The 17,756-nt window shown below is 57.6% G+C and overlaps 1 protein-coding gene across 2 annotated transcripts; it reads right to left on the bottom strand.

The window, feature by feature from the left end:
- Positions 1 to 1,480: 1,480 nt before the first annotated feature.
- Positions 1,481 to 13,017, bottom strand: PRELP (proline and arginine rich end leucine rich repeat protein). Of its 2 annotated transcripts, none has more exons than XM_074893456.1 (3): positions 12,910 to 13,017; positions 5,538 to 6,489; positions 1,481 to 3,689 (listed from the first exon to the last, which is right to left on the bottom strand). In XM_074893456.1, exons 2-3 carry the CDS (start codon positions 6,472 to 6,474, stop codon positions 3,511 to 3,513), a joined length of 1,116 nt encoding a protein of 371 aa, XP_074749557.1. In that variant the 5' UTR covers positions 6,475 to 6,489; positions 12,910 to 13,017; the 3' UTR covers positions 1,481 to 3,510. The 2 variants fall into 2 exon arrangements, with proteins under 2 accessions (XP_074749557.1, XP_074749558.1); XM_074893457.1 differs by lacking the exon at positions 12,910 to 13,017 and adding an exon at positions 9,373 to 9,585.
- Between the last annotated feature and the right edge of the window lie 4,739 nt (positions 13,018 to 17,756).

The following is a 17,756-nucleotide window of genomic DNA, read 5'->3' as shown; positions in this document are numbered from 1 at the left end:
GCGGTTTTGCTGCCCTACAGAAGCAGCTGGTGTCCATCCTTGTGCCCACTTCTTCCCTTGTCCCCGAGGCGGCGGCCCCTCAGCCGCAGAGATCGCCCGCACGTGTGGCATCACCTGAAGGGTGGTTGCAAACCCTCACAGCAGGGGAGAGCCCTGCTCAAGCACCCCTAAATGGGCGGGTGGGGGGTCACCAGCTTTAAGGGGGGGCTTGATTGGAGCAGTAACTCATCCTGCTCCAAGCTCGCCATACCCAGCTACTCCCCAGCACTGGGAAGACCAGAACCCACCACGCTGAGGAGCCCCCTTTGATGCCCACCCAGCAGCCCCCCTCAGCCCCCACTAAAGAGGGGTTTCCAGCCTTCCCCGTGACCCCATGACACACGTGATGAGGGGAGGGCTTCCTACGCCATCAGCTCTGCTCCCACTCCCAAGGTGACACAGCAACTGTTTGCGGAGATGAGAAACGAGCCCCCTTTTCTGCGGTGCTCGGCTCCCCCGGGAGACAGGGCTGACTCTCCCAGGGAGGCAGCAAGTGAATGCACACCCAGGAGTGCATGATTCACGCCCCGATTACAAAATACGGAGATTTTATTCTCTGGCACAAAAAAACATAAGGGGAGCTCGCTGACTGTGCCTGCTCCGCACACACACACACGCACACGCATCCCCTCCTGCCAGCGTGCACGCTCCCGTGAGCAGCCCCACGCCGCAGCCCATGCGTTCGCACCCGCGCCCACAGCCGTCCTCCCTCTCCGCTCATGATTCACGTGGGGAGAGCAGCAGCGAGAGGAGATTTTTTGAAGCTGCAGCGATGGGCAGAAGGATAAGTCGCTGCCTACACCCGTTCTGCTCGTGTGAAAACACGCGCGCACCCCACACAACTGCAGCCCTGGGGATGGATCCAGGCTTGTTGATGTGGGTGGGAGAGATGCCTCCTCCCCCCGGCTGCCCCTGTACGTGCCCTGAAGCTCCTCAGTGCTGCTCCACCGGGGGGCAAACTCACCCTGGGGACATTTGTCCGGCTTCTTTGGGAGCATGAAGGTGACGTGGGGGCAGCTCAGCCCAAGATCACACACCCTGCCCCAACACACAGCCATCGGCTTCTCCCACCTGGCTTGCAGGGACAATAACACCCATCAGCTGCAGCCGTGGGAGCTGTAGTCGAGGTCAGGCTCTCTTAATTAGCAGAGGTGCTCATTAGGACAGGCCCATGCTCCATAAGCCTGCCCACTGCCACTCTGCTGTGGGTTTTGCAGGTGCACTTGCGAGTCCAACCCAGCATCAGTTCAAGCGACAGCACATCACAAACAACCCTCGAGCCCCCCAGCCTCCCACCGCAGGGACCCCCTGGGGTCTCCCAAGCTCCAGCTGTTGGGAAAGTTGGCCCCAACAGAGCAAATCTGGTCCTGAATGAAGCGGCAGCTCCTGCACAGAGAGGAAGATGAGGATGGATCAGAGAGAGGCAGGTCCGACCGCGGTGCTGGGTCCCTTGTGAATCATTTTATTTTCACTGCTGCAGAGAGTAGGAGTGAAAATACCATTAAATTGAAATCAGTCGAGAACTACATATGTCTCTAGATATATCTGTACAGTCTACCAGTATATATACACATTATATATAAATATATACATAGGGTCTCCGGGTTTAAGGTTGAAACCTGTCAAACCCAATAAAGCCCACTGGAGGAAGATTTGGAGAAGAGACTTTTATCATGAGAAAACAAGCCTGAATTCGCACAGGGGTTTCATGAACCTTCCCGCGCTGGGAAGGGGGGGAGCACTCAGCTCGCAGGGTCGCTGGTGTGTCCCCAGGCTGCGGGGAGCATCCCTGTCCCATTCCCAGGGAGCGGGACACGGTGCCCGTCCATGCCCGTCTCAGAGAAGGGTCAGTTTTGGTGGGTGAACTCAAAGGAGGTAACGGCTGGTTTCTTTGGTTTATTGCTTTAATGCTTATTTCAGTTTTTTGTTTGTTTGTTTGTTTTCCTTTAACACTCAGCCTTAAATCTAAATCCTGAGAATCAGGAAGAAAAAAAGAGTATAACCCCCGCTAAACCCGGACACCCTATATATGCAGGTACAGCTATCAAAGAGGGAAGCGATACATGTGAAAACAGGGAGAAGGGGGAATAAAAAAAAGAGTAATTCTTCCTTTTTCTTTTTCTTTCCTTTTTTTTCTAAAACAAACAACAAAAAAAGGCACAACCAGTCATGTGTGTTTGGTTCAAGAAAGCAACAGAGAGTAAAACTTCCAGGAGATGGGAGTCGAGGTGGGAGGGCAGAGGGACTGTGAGAGCAGAGCGGAGATCTCACGGGTCTTACACCCACGTCAGCATCTGGCCCCAGGCACCTAAATATGAGTCAAGTGTCCCGCTGGCATCGCTGCAAAGCCCCTGGCTCTGCTCTGCCCCCGGGGGGGTCCTGTGCCCGGGGCAGGTCACCACCACTGGGGTCCCACAGGCTCGGGGAGGGCAGGATGTAGCTGGCAGGAGCAGAGTGCGGCCACGGCGCTGAGCCCTGCATCTCCACAGCACGGGGCGGCTGGAGGGTGCGGGGTGCTGGGAAGGGGCTGTGGCACCATGGATTGATGCTGCTGGGGGGAGCCTAGGAGGGATGAAAGCCGGGGAGGGGGCTGTTCTTGCAAAAGAGGGTGCGTGGTGTATTGCAGAGGGTGCTGGACACCCTCCCCACTCCTTCCTGGCAAGTTCACACCACCACGAGGGAATAAGCCCCTCGGCCTCCAGAGCAATGCGGAGTCAAGGCCAAAGCCTCCCAGAAGGGCCCAGGCGGGAGGAGCGTGTCCCTCGCCCGGGGCCCCGGGACGTGGCTGTGGCCACGAGGTGTCGTTGCCGGTCCTGCCGGTCGGTGCCAGCCCCAGCCACCCTCCGCCGCACGGATCCTGCTGCCCCAGCCACCCGGTACGCCCGGCTGGCATCGCCCGACGCCCCAGGGCTGCAGGGTGGCCACCTGCACCCTCGGCACACCAGCTCCGCCTCCGTCACCGGGGATTTTTCCCCAGGGACATGGCGGGCTCTCCGGGTGCAGCCACCCCGAGCGATGCTGTGACCCGAGTCCCGCAGCGAGGTGGCCCCTGGGCTCCCTCGTCAGCTCCATCCAGTGATGCTCTTGGCTTGGACCGAATCCAACCTCCTGAAACTCTGCCGGGTGGAAGGGGAGAGAACAGAGCCAGCTCCAGGGCAGGGTGAGGGCAGAGAAGGCAGGGCCCGCAGGCAGGGAACTGGGGTGAGCATGGCAGCCACCCCGGGCTGATGCTGCGACCTGGGATGGCTGCTGCGACGCGGTGCTGTCCTGCAGACAGTGGTCCCCAAGGATGCACATGCCACGCGTGTCCACGGCCATCGCCGGGGAGGAAAGGGGGAAAGGGAAAAGGGATGGAGACGGGGTGTGAGCAGGGGGAGAGGGAGGCAAAGAGGGTCCCACACGTCAAACACAGACAGGGTTTGAGTCTCTGTGCAAAGCCAAGTCCTGGGAGAGGTGCGCTGCTGGGCAGGGCTAGAAAACCACGGACTGCAGGAGACGGAAACACATCATCAGGTCCAAGGGGATGGGAGGTTTCAGGAGGTTCCCATCCAGCCGCAGGTACCGGAGCCGGGGCACACTATCCAGGTCGGAGGGGGAGAAATCGTGGATGGACACCAGTGAGGTGGGGCAGATCTGCGTCCCGTTGATTTCTGCAGAGAGGAGAGGAAAAGCAGGATGCAGGTTAGAAGAAAGGGAAGACAGAGAGGGATGCTAGAGATCCCCTCCTTGCCTGCTTGTCCGTCGAACCCCAAAATGGGGTTGCTTTGCTACCGAGGGGGAGAATCCCCAGCCTCTCCCAGAAGATGGTGCAGCCCCAGAGAAAGGGAAATCTTGCTTTTGTTCAGAAATGAAGTAGGTCATGTTCAGCCAAAGCACGGTGAGGGATGCAGTGTCATTTGAGAGAGAAAAGGGATTATTTCAAACACGAAACCTGCCGAGCCAGCCCTAAGCCTTCAAAAAAACATCAAGGAAACACGCTCCAGCGCCGTTATGCTGAAGGTAACGTCAATACCCGGCTCGTTGCTCGCTTCTGGATTTCGACGTGTTTCTCCCCACTCCAAGGTCTACCTTATGGAAAATAAACCTGGAGATTCTTCTGTCGTTACCCAACTCCAGGGACTGAAACCTTCTAAAATCTGGGTAAAATAGGCAAAAAAAGAGCTGGGACATGATATTCATGGCCACGCAGGCATCTTTCCATGGAAAGCCCTTGCAGGACCTGGGTACCGGTGGGTGTGAAGCCAGGAGCAGTCACCATCCCAAGGTTCCCCTTGGCTCCAGTTTGGTGTTGTTTAAATAAAATGCAGATTAACTGGCATTTGAACCAGCTGTTCATCACTGTGTCCAACTCCGGTGACTCCCTGAGAGAAGGGACATGGCTTTGCGAGGGTTTTGTCCCTCTCCCTGGCATCACATCCCTTACCGCGATGAGTGCTTGCCTACAAAGAGAAGCTTTCTTGCTCATCCCTTCCTGGCTCATGTTCAGTGCCCTGTTTGGGCAGGAGCTGGCCCGTTAAAGCTACTCTGTGATTTTAAAACCCCTCTTCGGCAGTGGCCCGCTCTTACATATAAAGCCACGCACCATCACTGCACAATAAACACCGCAGCGTGGAAGTGCTTGTGTCACACCATGTGTGGGGACCAGCGTCCTGCCCAGCAGCTGCTTCACAGGCGAATAATGCCCCGGATGGGTCCTGCAGCCCCCATACACCCCACTGCAGCCAGAAATACAAGAGCCCAGCACGCTTTTCCCGGTGCACATGGAGGGTTTCTGGCAGAGGCGCCGCATTCCTGCTCCCCCGCAGATTACAAGGACAGCAGGCTGCTGGACCTCTAATAGCAGAAACATCTGGGGTGACCAGGAATGGGTGTCTGTCATCTTCTCGAATGTGCTAACTGTGTTTACACATTTCACAGGCCAGCACCTCTCCCATGAAACTGCAGTGCTTTGCCTGGAATGGTGTGAAACTGCCCTGGTTGGTTTGCCAAGACAACCTCCATCACAGCCTTGTTCTCCCTGTTCCTTCCTCGGTAAGGCTCAGCTCGAGAGCTAAGCTGGGTTATTTCTAACCATCTTGACTGCGTATTTGGCATCTGTTCTTAAAATATGTGCACAGACTCTCCTTTTTAAATATCCCTATTTCTGAGCTCTGCTGGAGAAGTAACTATTTAGATGGCAGGTGGCCCCAAAGAAGAGCTGCCCATGACAACGAACATGAAAAGCCCTGCAGCACTAAGGGGAATTCAGCTCTGCTCCTCAGCTACCACCCTCATCCTCAGGCCACCCTTCCCCACACGCAACTCCATCCCCCTTAGGGCCTTGTTCACCTACAAAGACCCCCTGGCTCTTCTCACCACTGCACCCCCCTTTGAAGGGCTCACATCACGCTGGGTGAAAAATGAGCTTTTTCAATGAAACACTTGCGATCCTCAAGCCCATCTGCTCCCCCCTCACCCCAAGCCTCACCACAGCCTCCCGACTGGCCAGTGTAACTCACTTTCAATAGAGTTGTTATTCAGGTAGAGGTGCTCCAGCTTGGGGCTGATGAAAGGGACGTTGGTGAGCTTGTTGTGGGCCAGGTGCAACACCAGCAAGTTGGTGAGGTTGAAGGAGTTCTTGGGGAGCCCCTTGTCAGAGATCTGGTTGTAGTTGAGCCGGATGAATGCCAGGTTGGGGAACTCCTTGAAGTAGTCACTGGGGATATCCTCAATGTTGTTCCTGTCCAGGAAGAGCTGGTGAATGGCACTGGGCACCCCAGGGGGCATTTTCCTCAGGATGTTGTGGGCAAGGTTGAGTTGCATGAGGTTCTTGAGTCCCTTGAAGGTGTTTTTGTTGAAGACCCCATCGCTTAGCTTGTTGTGGTGCAGATCCAAGAGCACCAGGTTCTCCAGCTTGTTGAAGACCCCAGCAGGGATCTTGGAGATCTGGTTCCTGCTCAGACGCAGCTGCTCCAGGTTGGGTGGCAGGAAGGAAGGCACCTCCTTGAGCTGGTTCTTCTCCATGTAGAGGAAGATGAGGTTTTCCAGCTTCTCCAGGACCCGCCTGTCCACCTTCCGGATGCGATTGTTGTCTAGGTTGACCCATTTCAGCTCTGTGGCATTCCTGAAGGACTCCTCCGGGAGATCATCAATGAAGTTGTTCTGGAGGTAGAGGTAGTGGATGCGGGACGGGATGATGGGGACCTTCCGCAGGTTGCGGCTGTCACAGTAGAGGGCAGAGGGGAAGTCTGGTGGGCAGTAGCATTCTCGGGGGCAGTCGGGAAAGATGGAGGGGGGACCTGGTGGTAGGGGTGGAGGCAGCTCTGTGGGCTCGACGGGCTCGATGAACTCAGGAGGCGGGCGGGTGGGTTTCCTTGGAGGCTTCCTCCGCTGCCCGCTCACCTCCGAGATCAGCACAAGAACAAGTGGGAGAAGCAATCTGAAGGCCACCTTCATGGTCCAGATGTTTCCCTGAGGGAGGCAACAAGAAGAGGTGGGCTAGGAAGTGCCCGATTTAGGAACCGCATCATCTCCCATCTTCCCCATCCCTGACAGGCAGGAATTTACCCCACACCATTGCCAGTAACCTGCTATTTTCTCTCCTTTCCCTTGGAAGTTATCTTTAAATCCAACCCTTCTCTAGAGCATGAGTCACCGAGATCCCCTCTCTCTGGCTCAGCTTTATGCCATGGGCGGGGGGAGTGTTGGGTTTTTTTCATTTGGTTTCGGTTTTTTTCACACGCCACCCCCGGCACTGCCCTGTAGAGCCTGCCCACCACCCACCCCGGAAGCCCCAACACCACTGTGCCCTCACCCCAAAGGATGGATTAGGCTTAATTTTGCACTTGAGCCAAAAAAATCAATGATTCAGTAGCAAATTGGCTGCGCAACAGTATCAGGAGGCCAGCAGCAGTTAGCGGGGCAGCAAAGATAGATGGCCCTGTGCTTCAGGGACAAGGCTTTAATGCAGGACAGCCCATTTTCAAGGCTGTGTGAGAAAATGGGCATTTGCAAGACTATGCATGGGTAATGCTGCGGATGTTTGGCTATACAGCTCCCTGTGCTGCCCAAATAACCCATCCATCACCTCCAGTCCCACTGCAGGGTGCTGGGCTGGGCTGGTTATTTGGTGAGAGTCCCAGTAGAAATGGGAGATCCAGAAGGATCAGGCAAGGTCTCTGCTTGCCCCTAGCCAGAGAGTTTCTCCTGGATACCAGCCCAACACCTTACACATACCACCTCTCCCTCTTCTCTGGGTTGTTATCAAGCCCATGAAGGCTGCTGGTCCCATCTCTGCCCTCCCTGCTGCTGCCTGGAACAGCAGCAATCGTCCTTGCAAGACTGTTGCTGGTAGCTCTCCAGCTGATGCCTTGGGGGATGGAGGGATCCAATTTGTTGCAGACAAGCTCCCCAAAGCCCTGTGCAGAAGGTGCTTTGGATGCTCTGACGCTCCCCAGGGCCAGCTGGAGCAGACCAGGCTGTGGGTTTCCTGGGCAGATACCCTGGGGCGCTCGCCAGGCTTTTCCCGGCGGCATTTGTCACCCCAGCAGGAACAGAGCTGAGCTGGATGCACAGTGAGGCAGATGGAGGAGCTCAGCAGAGCCAGGGTGGAAAGAGAACGAAGTGAGATGAGACAGGGAGGAAGACGGGGAGGAAGATGAAGAGTCTCAGAGGAAGAGGGATCTCCTGGGGAAACGGAGCGTCTGCTGTGGGAGCCAGCACTGCTGGGACTGGAGTGTGGGGCAGAAGCCTTGAGGTGGTGATGCTGATGCTGGAGAGAAATCAGGCTCCCCCGGCTCATTGCTCTCTCCCATGCAACACGACAGCAGAGCTCACAACTTGCCACTGCACAGTGCTGCTGTCGTGACCACAGGGCCAGGAGCATCAGTGCCACGGGCGCAGCCAGCCCCAAACAGCAGCAGCAAACAGGCAGGGCTGAGCCAGACACGTCACGTTTGTCTTTGAGCAGCGGCAGGGAAATACCCCCAGCCCTCATCTGACCAGCAAACAGCACAGACCAACACTGCTGGGGTAACCCCCTGCCACACCAACCCCCTTTTGCTTACAGCTGCCCATGGGGGTCCACATCCCACCCAGGGATGCCCTTAAGGCCCCTCGGTGGGCCACTGCTCCCAGGGCTGTGCCAGCCCGGCTCCCTTTGAAGCGATCCCACGCATTCCTGGGGCTCCAAGTAATTGACTTTCTCCAAGAAAAGATCCTGTTCTCGCCCCCCCTCCAGGCCCAGCCTGTTACTTTCCTTTTTGTCTCACTCCGTTCCCATCTGGCTCTGTTTAACCCTACGAGCCTCACATGCCTGCTGTTTTCAATCAAAGCTCTGGCATCTTGCTGGGGGAAGGGAGGAACAAGGGAAGAGCAACGGGGCCCGAATGCTGCCAGATATTCAGCTCAGCAGTGCTGCAGTAAGTCCCCTTTGGGGATGTACGTGCGTGCTTCTGTGTTGTAAGAGTTCAGATTCAACGGTGGGCTGCAGAGAACGGGCAAATTCGTGACAGGGAGCTGCTCTACGTGCAGTCCCCTCCTTGGCTCCGCAGCACCCTGCTCCTTTCCCAGCCACGTCCCTCCCCGCACATGGCTCTCCCCCCACCTTGTCCCAGACCTTTCCATGGGCTTTTGCCTCTGCTCCAAAACTCAGACCTGGATTTTAACACCCACAATGCCCGGGGGAGCGGTGGGGGCTGAGGTCTGCATTTGGCCCGTTGCAGAGGGGAGGAGGCAGCTGGGATCTGATATTCCAGCCAGGACACGCTGCGATCCGGGCGCTCGCGGGGCGATGCTCAGCTTGGGCCACCCAGCAGCCGCCATGGGCAATGTCACAGGGAGGGTGGGGGACAGGGCAGAGCTGTCACCCCGTTGCTCTCAGGAGCTGGCCGAGCTCTCAGCCCTTCCAGAGTCCTGCACAGCCTACGCCATCCCCTTCACATGAGGCCTTAACGCTGCAGATGTGTAGGGACTCGGCATATAGCAGAAATAGTCAGCGAGCCAGAAATTCAGGCTGGAGAGCAGCAGCATCATGTGGCATTTCTCATCACAGAAGGAAAGTGTCAGGAGGCAGATGCAGCCCCTTGTATCCGCCTGCAACCCGCTGCTAGTCCCCCCACGGGGACTGCCACAGCCCCCCTGCCCATTGCAGCCTGGCAGAGCCAGCACTGCCACCACCCTTCTCCGCTGCTTGTCCCCCTGCAAAGCTGCAGCTCCCCGCGGGGGCTCTGCCCACTGCTCCCCAGCCCGCTCCGGGAAAGCAGGACCCGATTCCAAACAATCTGCAGGAAACCAGCTCACAGCCAGCGGTCCCTGAAACAGCCCTGCATCCAGAATAATGGGGGTGCGACAAACCTGGGGCCACCACAAGCTCTACAATTGCCTCCAACACGCTGGAAGGTTGAAAGCCAGCTCTCCCTGGAACCTGACACAGTCGGCAGTCTGTTCTCCATCCAGTTTCATGCAGTTGAATTTACTGGCGTGAATGCAAGAAGACAGATTTCAAAATCCCACACCCTGATTCTGCACGAGCACCGGCTGCCGAATCCGCGGCCAGAGCCATGGCACAGGGCCCGCACTGCAAATGTCTCCACTCGACCTTTCTCACCACTCCCCGACGGACAGGACAGCTCGGATCCCGGGTACCCACAAGGAATCTGTGCAACTGGAATAAAGTTAAACCATGAAGCAATGAATGCATTCAGGAAACCAACTGCCTGGTGTGGAGAAAAGGCTCAATTCATGGACAAAAAGAGTTCAGACACCTCCTGAGCTGCAGGCTGGGCTGACCAGTTGGCCTGGGTGCAAGTCCAAAGCACCCAACAGATGCCAGCCCAGGGTTTTTCCCAGAAAGAGGCAGCTGCTCCCTCAGTCACCCCATTACAATTGACAAAAATTCGGCACAACAGCTGGAAATTCCAGCCCCAAATGCCATTCGCGTTTGCTTTCCAAGACGTTTATCTGCGCTGCATCTCGCTAACCCACAGCTCCCAAGCAGTGCTCCCTGCCAGCCCAGAGACGGGTGCCAAGGGCAGGCAAAAATTACAACCTCCGGGGCAAGAGTGAGCTATGTAAAGGTCACGAGGGGATTTGTCACGGGCAGAAGTCCCAATGCTCTCCCTTGGGTGCCTCCTGCCCTCCCCGCCTCCTCTTGCAGCAGTCAGACACACAGAGAGCTGTGGCTGGCTCCAGACAGTTATCACGGATGTGTCTGGGACCCCTGGTCCTGTGGAGGGGCTGGGAGGGATAAAGGGAGCTTTGAGCTTTGGGAGGAGGGGGAAATCCCAGATGGCTGGACCAGGGATCCTTTCCAGCCCGTTGCCCACAACCCTGCTAAGCTCCCTTCACAGCTTGCCCACTGGGACCCCCAAGTCCCACCATCCCTCCAGCCCCCAGGCTGGAAAACGCCCCCACCCAGCCTGGGAACCTGCACGTTGGAGCAGAACAAGGAGAGCAAGCTAAAAATAACTGAAAGGAGCCAGCAAAGCTCCCTTGCATCGGCTTCCCTCGTGCCCAACCACCTCAACAACCCGTTCGTGTCTCTGCAAGAGTCTGGGTCTGATCAGCTGTAACTAAAACAGCGAGTTCTTTATCCAGAGCTGGCAATGGTGGAAAAGTGCTAAATACAGTGCAAGCCTGTCCTCGGAGGGGGGGCAGACACGCTGTCACCCAGGCATTCCCAGGGTCCCCTGGGGAGCAGAGCCCTGATGCAACAACCCTCTCTTCTCGCCCTTTCCCAGCACTTTCCCAGTGAGAAGCGGAGCCGCAGGCAGCGCTCAGCTGGGCTCGGGGCTGGCACATCGCTGAGGCCCCCGCTGCATTTCTTCTTGTGTGGATACTGCTGTGTCCACGCAGGGGATGGGTGTCTCAGGAGACCCTGCCAGAGAGCAGCTCGGACACGCTCCTGGACTCTCGAGCAACACTTTTGGGCTCAGCCCAAGGACTGCAAGACATGGAGACGACAATGGCCAGCTCCTGCGTCCCTCTGCGTGCCAGGAGCATTTCCTCACTGTACCACAGTCACCAGACTCATTGCGAAAGGCTCGTCGCGTCCACAGCAACCTCCTCCCGCAGCGGGGTCTGTGGGAAGGCAGCCCTGGCAGAAAACACCTTTCTGCTGCCTTCTCTGTGTCAGCAATTCCTCCCTCCTACTCCCTCACTGCATGTCCCGACCCTTCCCAGGGCTGCTCCCGGCTCAGCTCGCCCGCAGACCTCTCTGCCACACACGGTGGAACTGGCTGGACATAGACAAAAGCAAATCGTGGGAGAAAATGTTGCCAAAGCAACGGCAGCCCGGCCCCTGAGCCTAGCCCCCACGCACACCCTGCTCCCCTCCAAGCAGATACCTCACCTTGGTCCCCCCGGCTCTAGGGGTGGGAAACTGCTCCGATGCCTTATCAGCCTCAGCCCTCCCCTCCAGCCTCTTCCCAAGGGCAGAGGAAACCTCCCACAGCTGCACTTTTTTCTCTTCCCAGGTGAAAACACTCAGCCACTCGCGCCCCCCTCCCCAGGGGAGCGGGGACACCCCACATTTCTGCTCCGCGCTGCCTGTCCCGGGCTGGCCGAGGAAAGGGTGCTGCCCGGGAGGCAGCTCTGGCAGCTTGTGGGATGCTGTCGGCCGAGCACCACATAAGGCAGGCCCTCGATCCCAGGCTCCCAGGAAAGTTTCCAAGCCCTCATGTGCCACATGCTTCGCGTACAGCTGCCAAGGGGATGAATTTCCACTTTCTGCCCTGTAGATGCTTTTCCTAAAGCTCTCAAACAGACACGGAAGAGGGGGTTTGGGATGATGTGCAAGAAAACCCTTTCCCTGGGATTTCAGCGAACGTCGCTGCCCTGTTGCTTCCTCCCATCATCTCCAGCCTCTGCCGGAGCAGAGACAAAGAACCAGCTCCAGGAGGGACCCACACGGCAGCTCTCCCTGCAAGAAACAGCCTGCCTGGAGTGGAGCTGGCTCGTATCTCGGCGATCCAGGCAGCAAAAGTGGTGTTACATGCTCTGGGAATGGTCTATGTGATCCAGGCACGGCTCTGCCCGCCGGGAAGGAGAGAAGGGCTTTACCACCTACATTTTGGGCAGAAAACCAGCTTGCTGAAGCATCGAGGTGCTGTTGGGCTGCTCTCTCCCACCTCGCTCTCGAAACAGCACAATGCTGGTCCCTTCCGCGGGGCACGGAAACTCCCTGCTCCCCACTCCGGCTGCGCACAGCCCCCCTCCCACGGGAGCAGGACCCCCAGCGCCCCCCCCCCAGGCCCCCCCAGCCCATCTGTTGGACCCTGTGCTCGGCACAAGGAAGACCCGATGGTACTAGAGCCTCCCTGGTAGCGGTCCTGGCTCCGGAGGGGTCTGCTCCCCTCTCAGCCTCCCCCCCCTCCTTGCACGTTTTCCCGGCTGCTTTCCAAGGCAGGGGACTGTCCTGGGCACGGCTTGGGCTGTGCAGCCCCCCCGGAACCCCCAGATCTGCCTCGCTGGCTGCAGAGCCAGAGCCCAACATGCGTGGGGCTGCGAGTGACTGAGAGTGCAGGTCGGGGGTGGGGGGGCACAAGGGGGTCCTCGCTCACCCCCCGTAGAAAGCGCCTGGCAGCAGCTGCAACGCTCTCAGACACGGGACTTTCCTCTGACTTTGCAGCCCCAAGTTCCCCCCCTCCACCCCAGCCTGCCCCACACCGAGAAAAACTCTTGCAACGAGAGAAAAGGGAAGAACAAAGACTCCAGCTGCGGAAGAACAGAAAAACCAACAAGAGGAGAGAAAAAAATAGGAAGAGCAGATGCTGCTTTGCATGTAAGGGAGGATGGAGAGGGCAGGAGCATCGTTGACCAGTGCAGCGTCCTGGGTCGGAGGGTCAGGCAAGGTGAGAAGAGCCTGGGGGAAAGCACCTGCCCACAGCTTACCTGTGTGCACCTCTCCCTCCTCCTGCCTCTTATTAATCCCCAAGACAAGTTTCTCTCTGGCTTTCTCCCTCCTCCTCCTCCTCCTCCTCCTCCTCCTCCTCCTCTCGGCACCGCGGCTCCGCCACGAGTGAGCCTCGGCCGAGCACGGGGGTTTTGTTCCTGGGAGCCGCTGGCCGAGGGTGGGTGGGAGCGCGGGAGGCGGAGGGCTGGGACCGAGGCACGATGACAACAATAACGTCTTTATCTGGCAGCCAAGCGCTGCGGGCTCTGCTGCGCACACATGGCCTGCCTGCCGGAGGGCTGGCGTTTAATAACAATTCCTTCTGCTGCGGAGGCTGCTTGGAGCCCGTGTTTAAAAACAAAGCTAATTAATAATTTAAATAAGCCCTTTTCCTTGCCACGGCCCCTGTTTTCCAGAAGCGTGTGTTTGGGATGGAGTTTTGCAGCGATACAGCTGAATGGCAATGGGGGTGCAGAGCGCGGGGGCTTGGTGTGTGTCACCAGCCAGCCTGTCCCCGGGGATGTCCCACCCGGGTCTCCCACCTGCACAGAGTGACTTCCAGCCGCCCCCCAGCCCTGCTGAAGGGAGCCAGCCCCATGCCGGGGTCTCTGCTCCTGCCTGGCAGATGGCACTGTAAAACATGATGCAGGGTTCATTCGCTCCCAGCTGGCGATAAGCTTTAATTTAAATCGTGATGCCACTTAATAAAGAGAAAGGAAGGGACCCACGGAAGTGCCATGCAGCCGAGCGGGCCACAGGTGGGAGGCCACTGGGTTTTACATGGAGCCTCAGCCAGGTGCCAGGCTGGAAAACCGCTGTGCACCGAGGGGACACGGCCGAGGGACCCCGGGGCATCCCATGTTGGTGGATGCTCAGGGGAGACATTTCTCCTCTGAGGAGCTCAGAGGCAGCCGGGGACCTGTTGCATATTCACAGCTCTCGCACAGCCCAGGCGTGAGCGAGGAGTCCTGGGGGGCACAGTGGCCACGGGGATCTCCCTCCTCCAGGTACCCCCACCCCAGGCATCCCTGAGACATGGGGTTCAGGGGGTCCTCTCCCCCCCTGCGAGCAGTCCTCTCTCCAGCCAAGCTGATTTGCAGCAGGGGCCAGGAAACCTGAGCTGCTCTGGCTCATTAAAAACCCAGCCCAAGCCCTACTGGCAGCCACCCAGGAGGGTCCCATCCTGCACTCCCACATTCGGCTGACAGTGGCTACCAACAGCGGGTTCAAACAGCCGAAATCAGAGTCTCTCCCAAAGTTCCCTCCCCCACTTTGCCCTGGGCTCCCCGCAACCCTTAAATATATTTGTTCCCAACACGGTGCCCTTCCCCTCACCCCAAAACCAGAGTATTGCTGGCGAGTGCTGCTCGCTGACTGCTGGGAGCGGGATGGTCCGAGGGCAGAGCCCTCGCCCTGCAGCGAGCCGGGGCACTCGGATGCCTCAAAACCAGCAGGTAGCTCCAGTGCAAGCCAGGAAACGGACTGAAAAGAAACCACATCGGTATTTCATGTCGTTTAAACAAAGGTTCGAGATGGAGACATGTGTTTGCCAGCTGGAGAAGGATCAGAATCAATAGGGAAAGAATATGCAGTTTGGAGATTCACGCCAATTGCTTTAAAAACTAGTGAAAAGTGTCTAAATCCATAGGGACGTGTTTCATGGGGGTTTTTTCCTGTTAACTAACAGATACTCAGCTGGGCACTGAAAGGGGGAAACTGAAGCACAGAACGGGGCCATTGCTTGCACAAAAGGCTCCCTGCAATGCCAGCATGTAAAGTTTCACCTCCCAGCCCTTACCCCTCACGCCGTCCGACCTGCGAATCTGCTAACACAGCTCCCATTGCTGGGAAGCACGAAAACCTTCAGCAAATCTGGTGAGTATAAATTCTGCTCTCAGCCAAGGGACTTTGTTTGTTGAATTTTCTTCCTGCAGGAATTTCTTTCGGTGTCCAAGTTTCGAATCCACCTTCAAAGACGCCCTTTTAAATTTTTTAAGACGCAACAGGCTGCAGCCTCGAACGTGGGTCTGGGCACCGCGCGCTCGGTTTATTCTACGTCTGGAGCAAAATCTGACTCCGCTCTTGCAAGTGAAGAGGATGACGGAGGGTGGCCATGGAGTAAACTTGCTCTCACGGCTTTTGTTGGCTTGGAGAGATCCCAGTTGCAGTGCCCCTGCTGCAGGGTTAGCAGCATCCCAGTCATTGCTGGTCCCCTGATGCCATGTCCCTTCAGTTTATCCCCTTTCCTAGCCATGGCCTGTTTGTTCTGCAGAGGTTTGTAACAGAAATACCACTTTGGTCTGGCGGAGGTAGGAGAGGAAATGTTTGAGCGTGAAAGCACCAGGAGACAGAGCCAGGGCTGCGAGAACGGCCTGTCTCGACCAAGGGCAACACGAGGGACGGCTGTCAAGTGGGTAAACACGGAGGAATGTGGTCCCCAGCGAGCCCAGAGGCTGCATCCCACCAGCCCGTCAGGCACAGCGAGGATTCGGCACCCAGCCATGGCCCGGTCACTCCAGCCATCCCGGCAGGGAGTCAATGGCAGCCATGCAGACACCCCAAATGAGGAAACACAGACATGAGACAGCAGAGGGTTTAAGGGGAGCAAAAAACCCCCATTATAACCAGTGGCTCCATCATGTCCAGCTGGAATATGTTAGACACAGCGAGCACCCTCATTCCTCATCCTTTCCCATCCATCCCAGCCTTGTGCACCACGTCATGGTGCTCCTGCGTGCGAGTGGCTCATATCAGGTATGGTTAAAACACGTGTTCCCTTCTCCTGGCAGAAGGTCCCACCCTGAACGTCCTCACATTGATTTCTGACAGCGCAGCCTCCCCGGCTCTTTGCAGCTCAGGCTATCGCAGCGTCCCCATTTCCTCCCGGCCAGGGGCACCCCGGAGGGGAGAGCCCTGGGGGACATCGCAGCATGCCAAGAGCTGGCGGTCCCAGCCCCAGGGCTTTCAAGAAGGGGAATTTTGCAGAGCAAAGCAGTGCAGGAGGCTTCTCAAACACAGCCAAGCAAAGGGCTGTCTTCAAACCAGGCTCGCCTGCCCCACACCACAGCCTGGACTCCTCAGGAATCACAGCTTAAAATGTTTATTTGGCCAGAGGGAGATGCTTATTCTTTATGTTATCCCAGCATCAGCCACCCCATCCCAAGCCGAGCCTCCGCTGCGCTCAGTGCTGCACAAGATGATTTACAGCACAGCAGTTCTTTCTGACAGCCAGATCTTAAAACTCCCTTTGGAGAGCTAAAAAATTGAATTTCAGAAAGGGGGGGGAAGAAAAAAAAAAAAAAGCAGCAGGAAATCCAAGCTGCCCCTGCGGCCACTTGGTCAGAGCAGCGTGTGCTCTACACAAAACATCAAATCTCAGGCGTTTGGCAGCAAAGCCTCGCAAGCCAGCCACACTCTCCATCATCAGCCACGGTGTCGTGGGGCCACTGAGTAGGGACACGGGGAGCCCAGAGGTCCCCCCAAAACGATGGTCGGTGGTTTGGGATGGACCCGTTCCCCTGGGACTGTGGCAGGAGGGTGCTGGGCTGCCCTTCAGCTCTCCCAGGGCTCCACATGCCTCCCCCACCGCAGGGTGTTGCCACTGGTGTTGGGTGGCCACCAGCCTGGAAAATTAAACTCAGCTTCCCCCAAACCTCACTGGGAGCCGGGGACAGGCTCCTGCTTGTCCCAGCCTCGGGCTGCACCCCCTCCACCCCGGGGGGAGCACGCAGCAGCCTCCGCACACAAGAGTCAGAGAGCTGGGAGAGCGTCACCACGAGCCTGGGAGAAACACTTGGCTCCCAGCAAAGCTCTGGAGGGGGAAGTGAGCAAAGGGGAAAAGTATGTTGCTTTGTAATGCATAGATCCTGCTCTCACGTTGCTGAGACGCGGCATGATGCATTTCCTCCCTCCCAGAGCTGCGTGTGGGGCAGGGGCAGAGCGTGCCTGCTCCGTGCCCACGTTTGCATCTCCAGCAAACATCTGGAAACAGCTGGGAACATGCTCCATGAGCGTGGCTGCCGAGGGGACATGGGGAAGGTACTCGAATCCCACTTTGAACAAAGCAGCCCCCAGCCCCAAACACTCCGGAGGTGTGAGGACGTGCGGGTTCAACTCGGTGCTTGGCCGGGGAGGGTGTTTGTGTCGCTTTGGTCACCCCAGCACGGGGATCCCAGCACACAGAGAGGGAGGGAGGCGAGAGGAGGCGGCGGCTGCTTGCATCCCTTCCGTGCAGATATGTCCCTTCTTCCCAGGCATGGCCTGGCCTCTCCATCCATCCCTGAGCATCTCACACTGCTTGAACCAGGGAGCAAAACCCCCGTGGGCCAGGACACGCAGCTTCACCAGCACAGGTGGACAGAGACAGGGCCAGGCTGGAGAGAACAAGCTGCACTTGCTCCTCAGTAAGAAATGCAGTCGAAAAGGCAGCTGACCTCTGCCCCAGCCAGGTGTTTAAAAGAGAAGAGAGGAAAACCAAGAAATAACCCCTGTTTTGAGCACAGCTGCTGCTTCAGTCATTAAACCTACAGGCAAATCTCCCCTGGAGAAGAGCCTCGTGTGCCGGGTGCCCAAGTCCGGGCGTTGTGGCAGCCAGGGAAGGGTTAGGGAATGGAAAACGCCTGCGAGCCGTTCGCCCTCGGCGCTGGCTCCCGGTGCAGACGCAGTGGAGGAACACGAACCCCACCACAGCGCCTCAGCTTCCCGCCCGCAGCCGTAAACCCCTTTCCGCTTGGGTTTTGCCAGAGACGTGACACGGTGTGAGGAGCCAGCAAACGCCACGAGCCAGTCTAAATCAGGATGGGCCCAGCAGATCCTGCCCCAGAATCAGGCACAGCTGGCAGCCAGT

Source organism: Strix uralensis, chromosome 24 (assembly GCF_047716275.1).
Source record: "Strix uralensis isolate ZFMK-TIS-50842 chromosome 24, bStrUra1, whole genome shotgun sequence".
Taxonomy (NCBI): Eukaryota; Metazoa; Chordata; class Aves; order Strigiformes; family Strigidae; genus Strix; species Strix uralensis.
This window is presented reverse-complemented; position numbering and strand designations above follow the sequence as displayed.

Excerpts from the sequence above, each read along its gene's own strand:
- PRELP (XM_074893456.1), bottom strand. The coding sequence starts at position 6,474 with ATGAAGGTGGCCTTCAGATTGCTTCTCCCACTTGTTCTTGTGCTGATC. Across the intron at positions 3,690-5,537 it reads GAATAACAACTCTATTGAAA|AAATCAACGGGACGCAGATC; the intron begins GTGAGTTACACT and ends TCCTCTCTGCAG.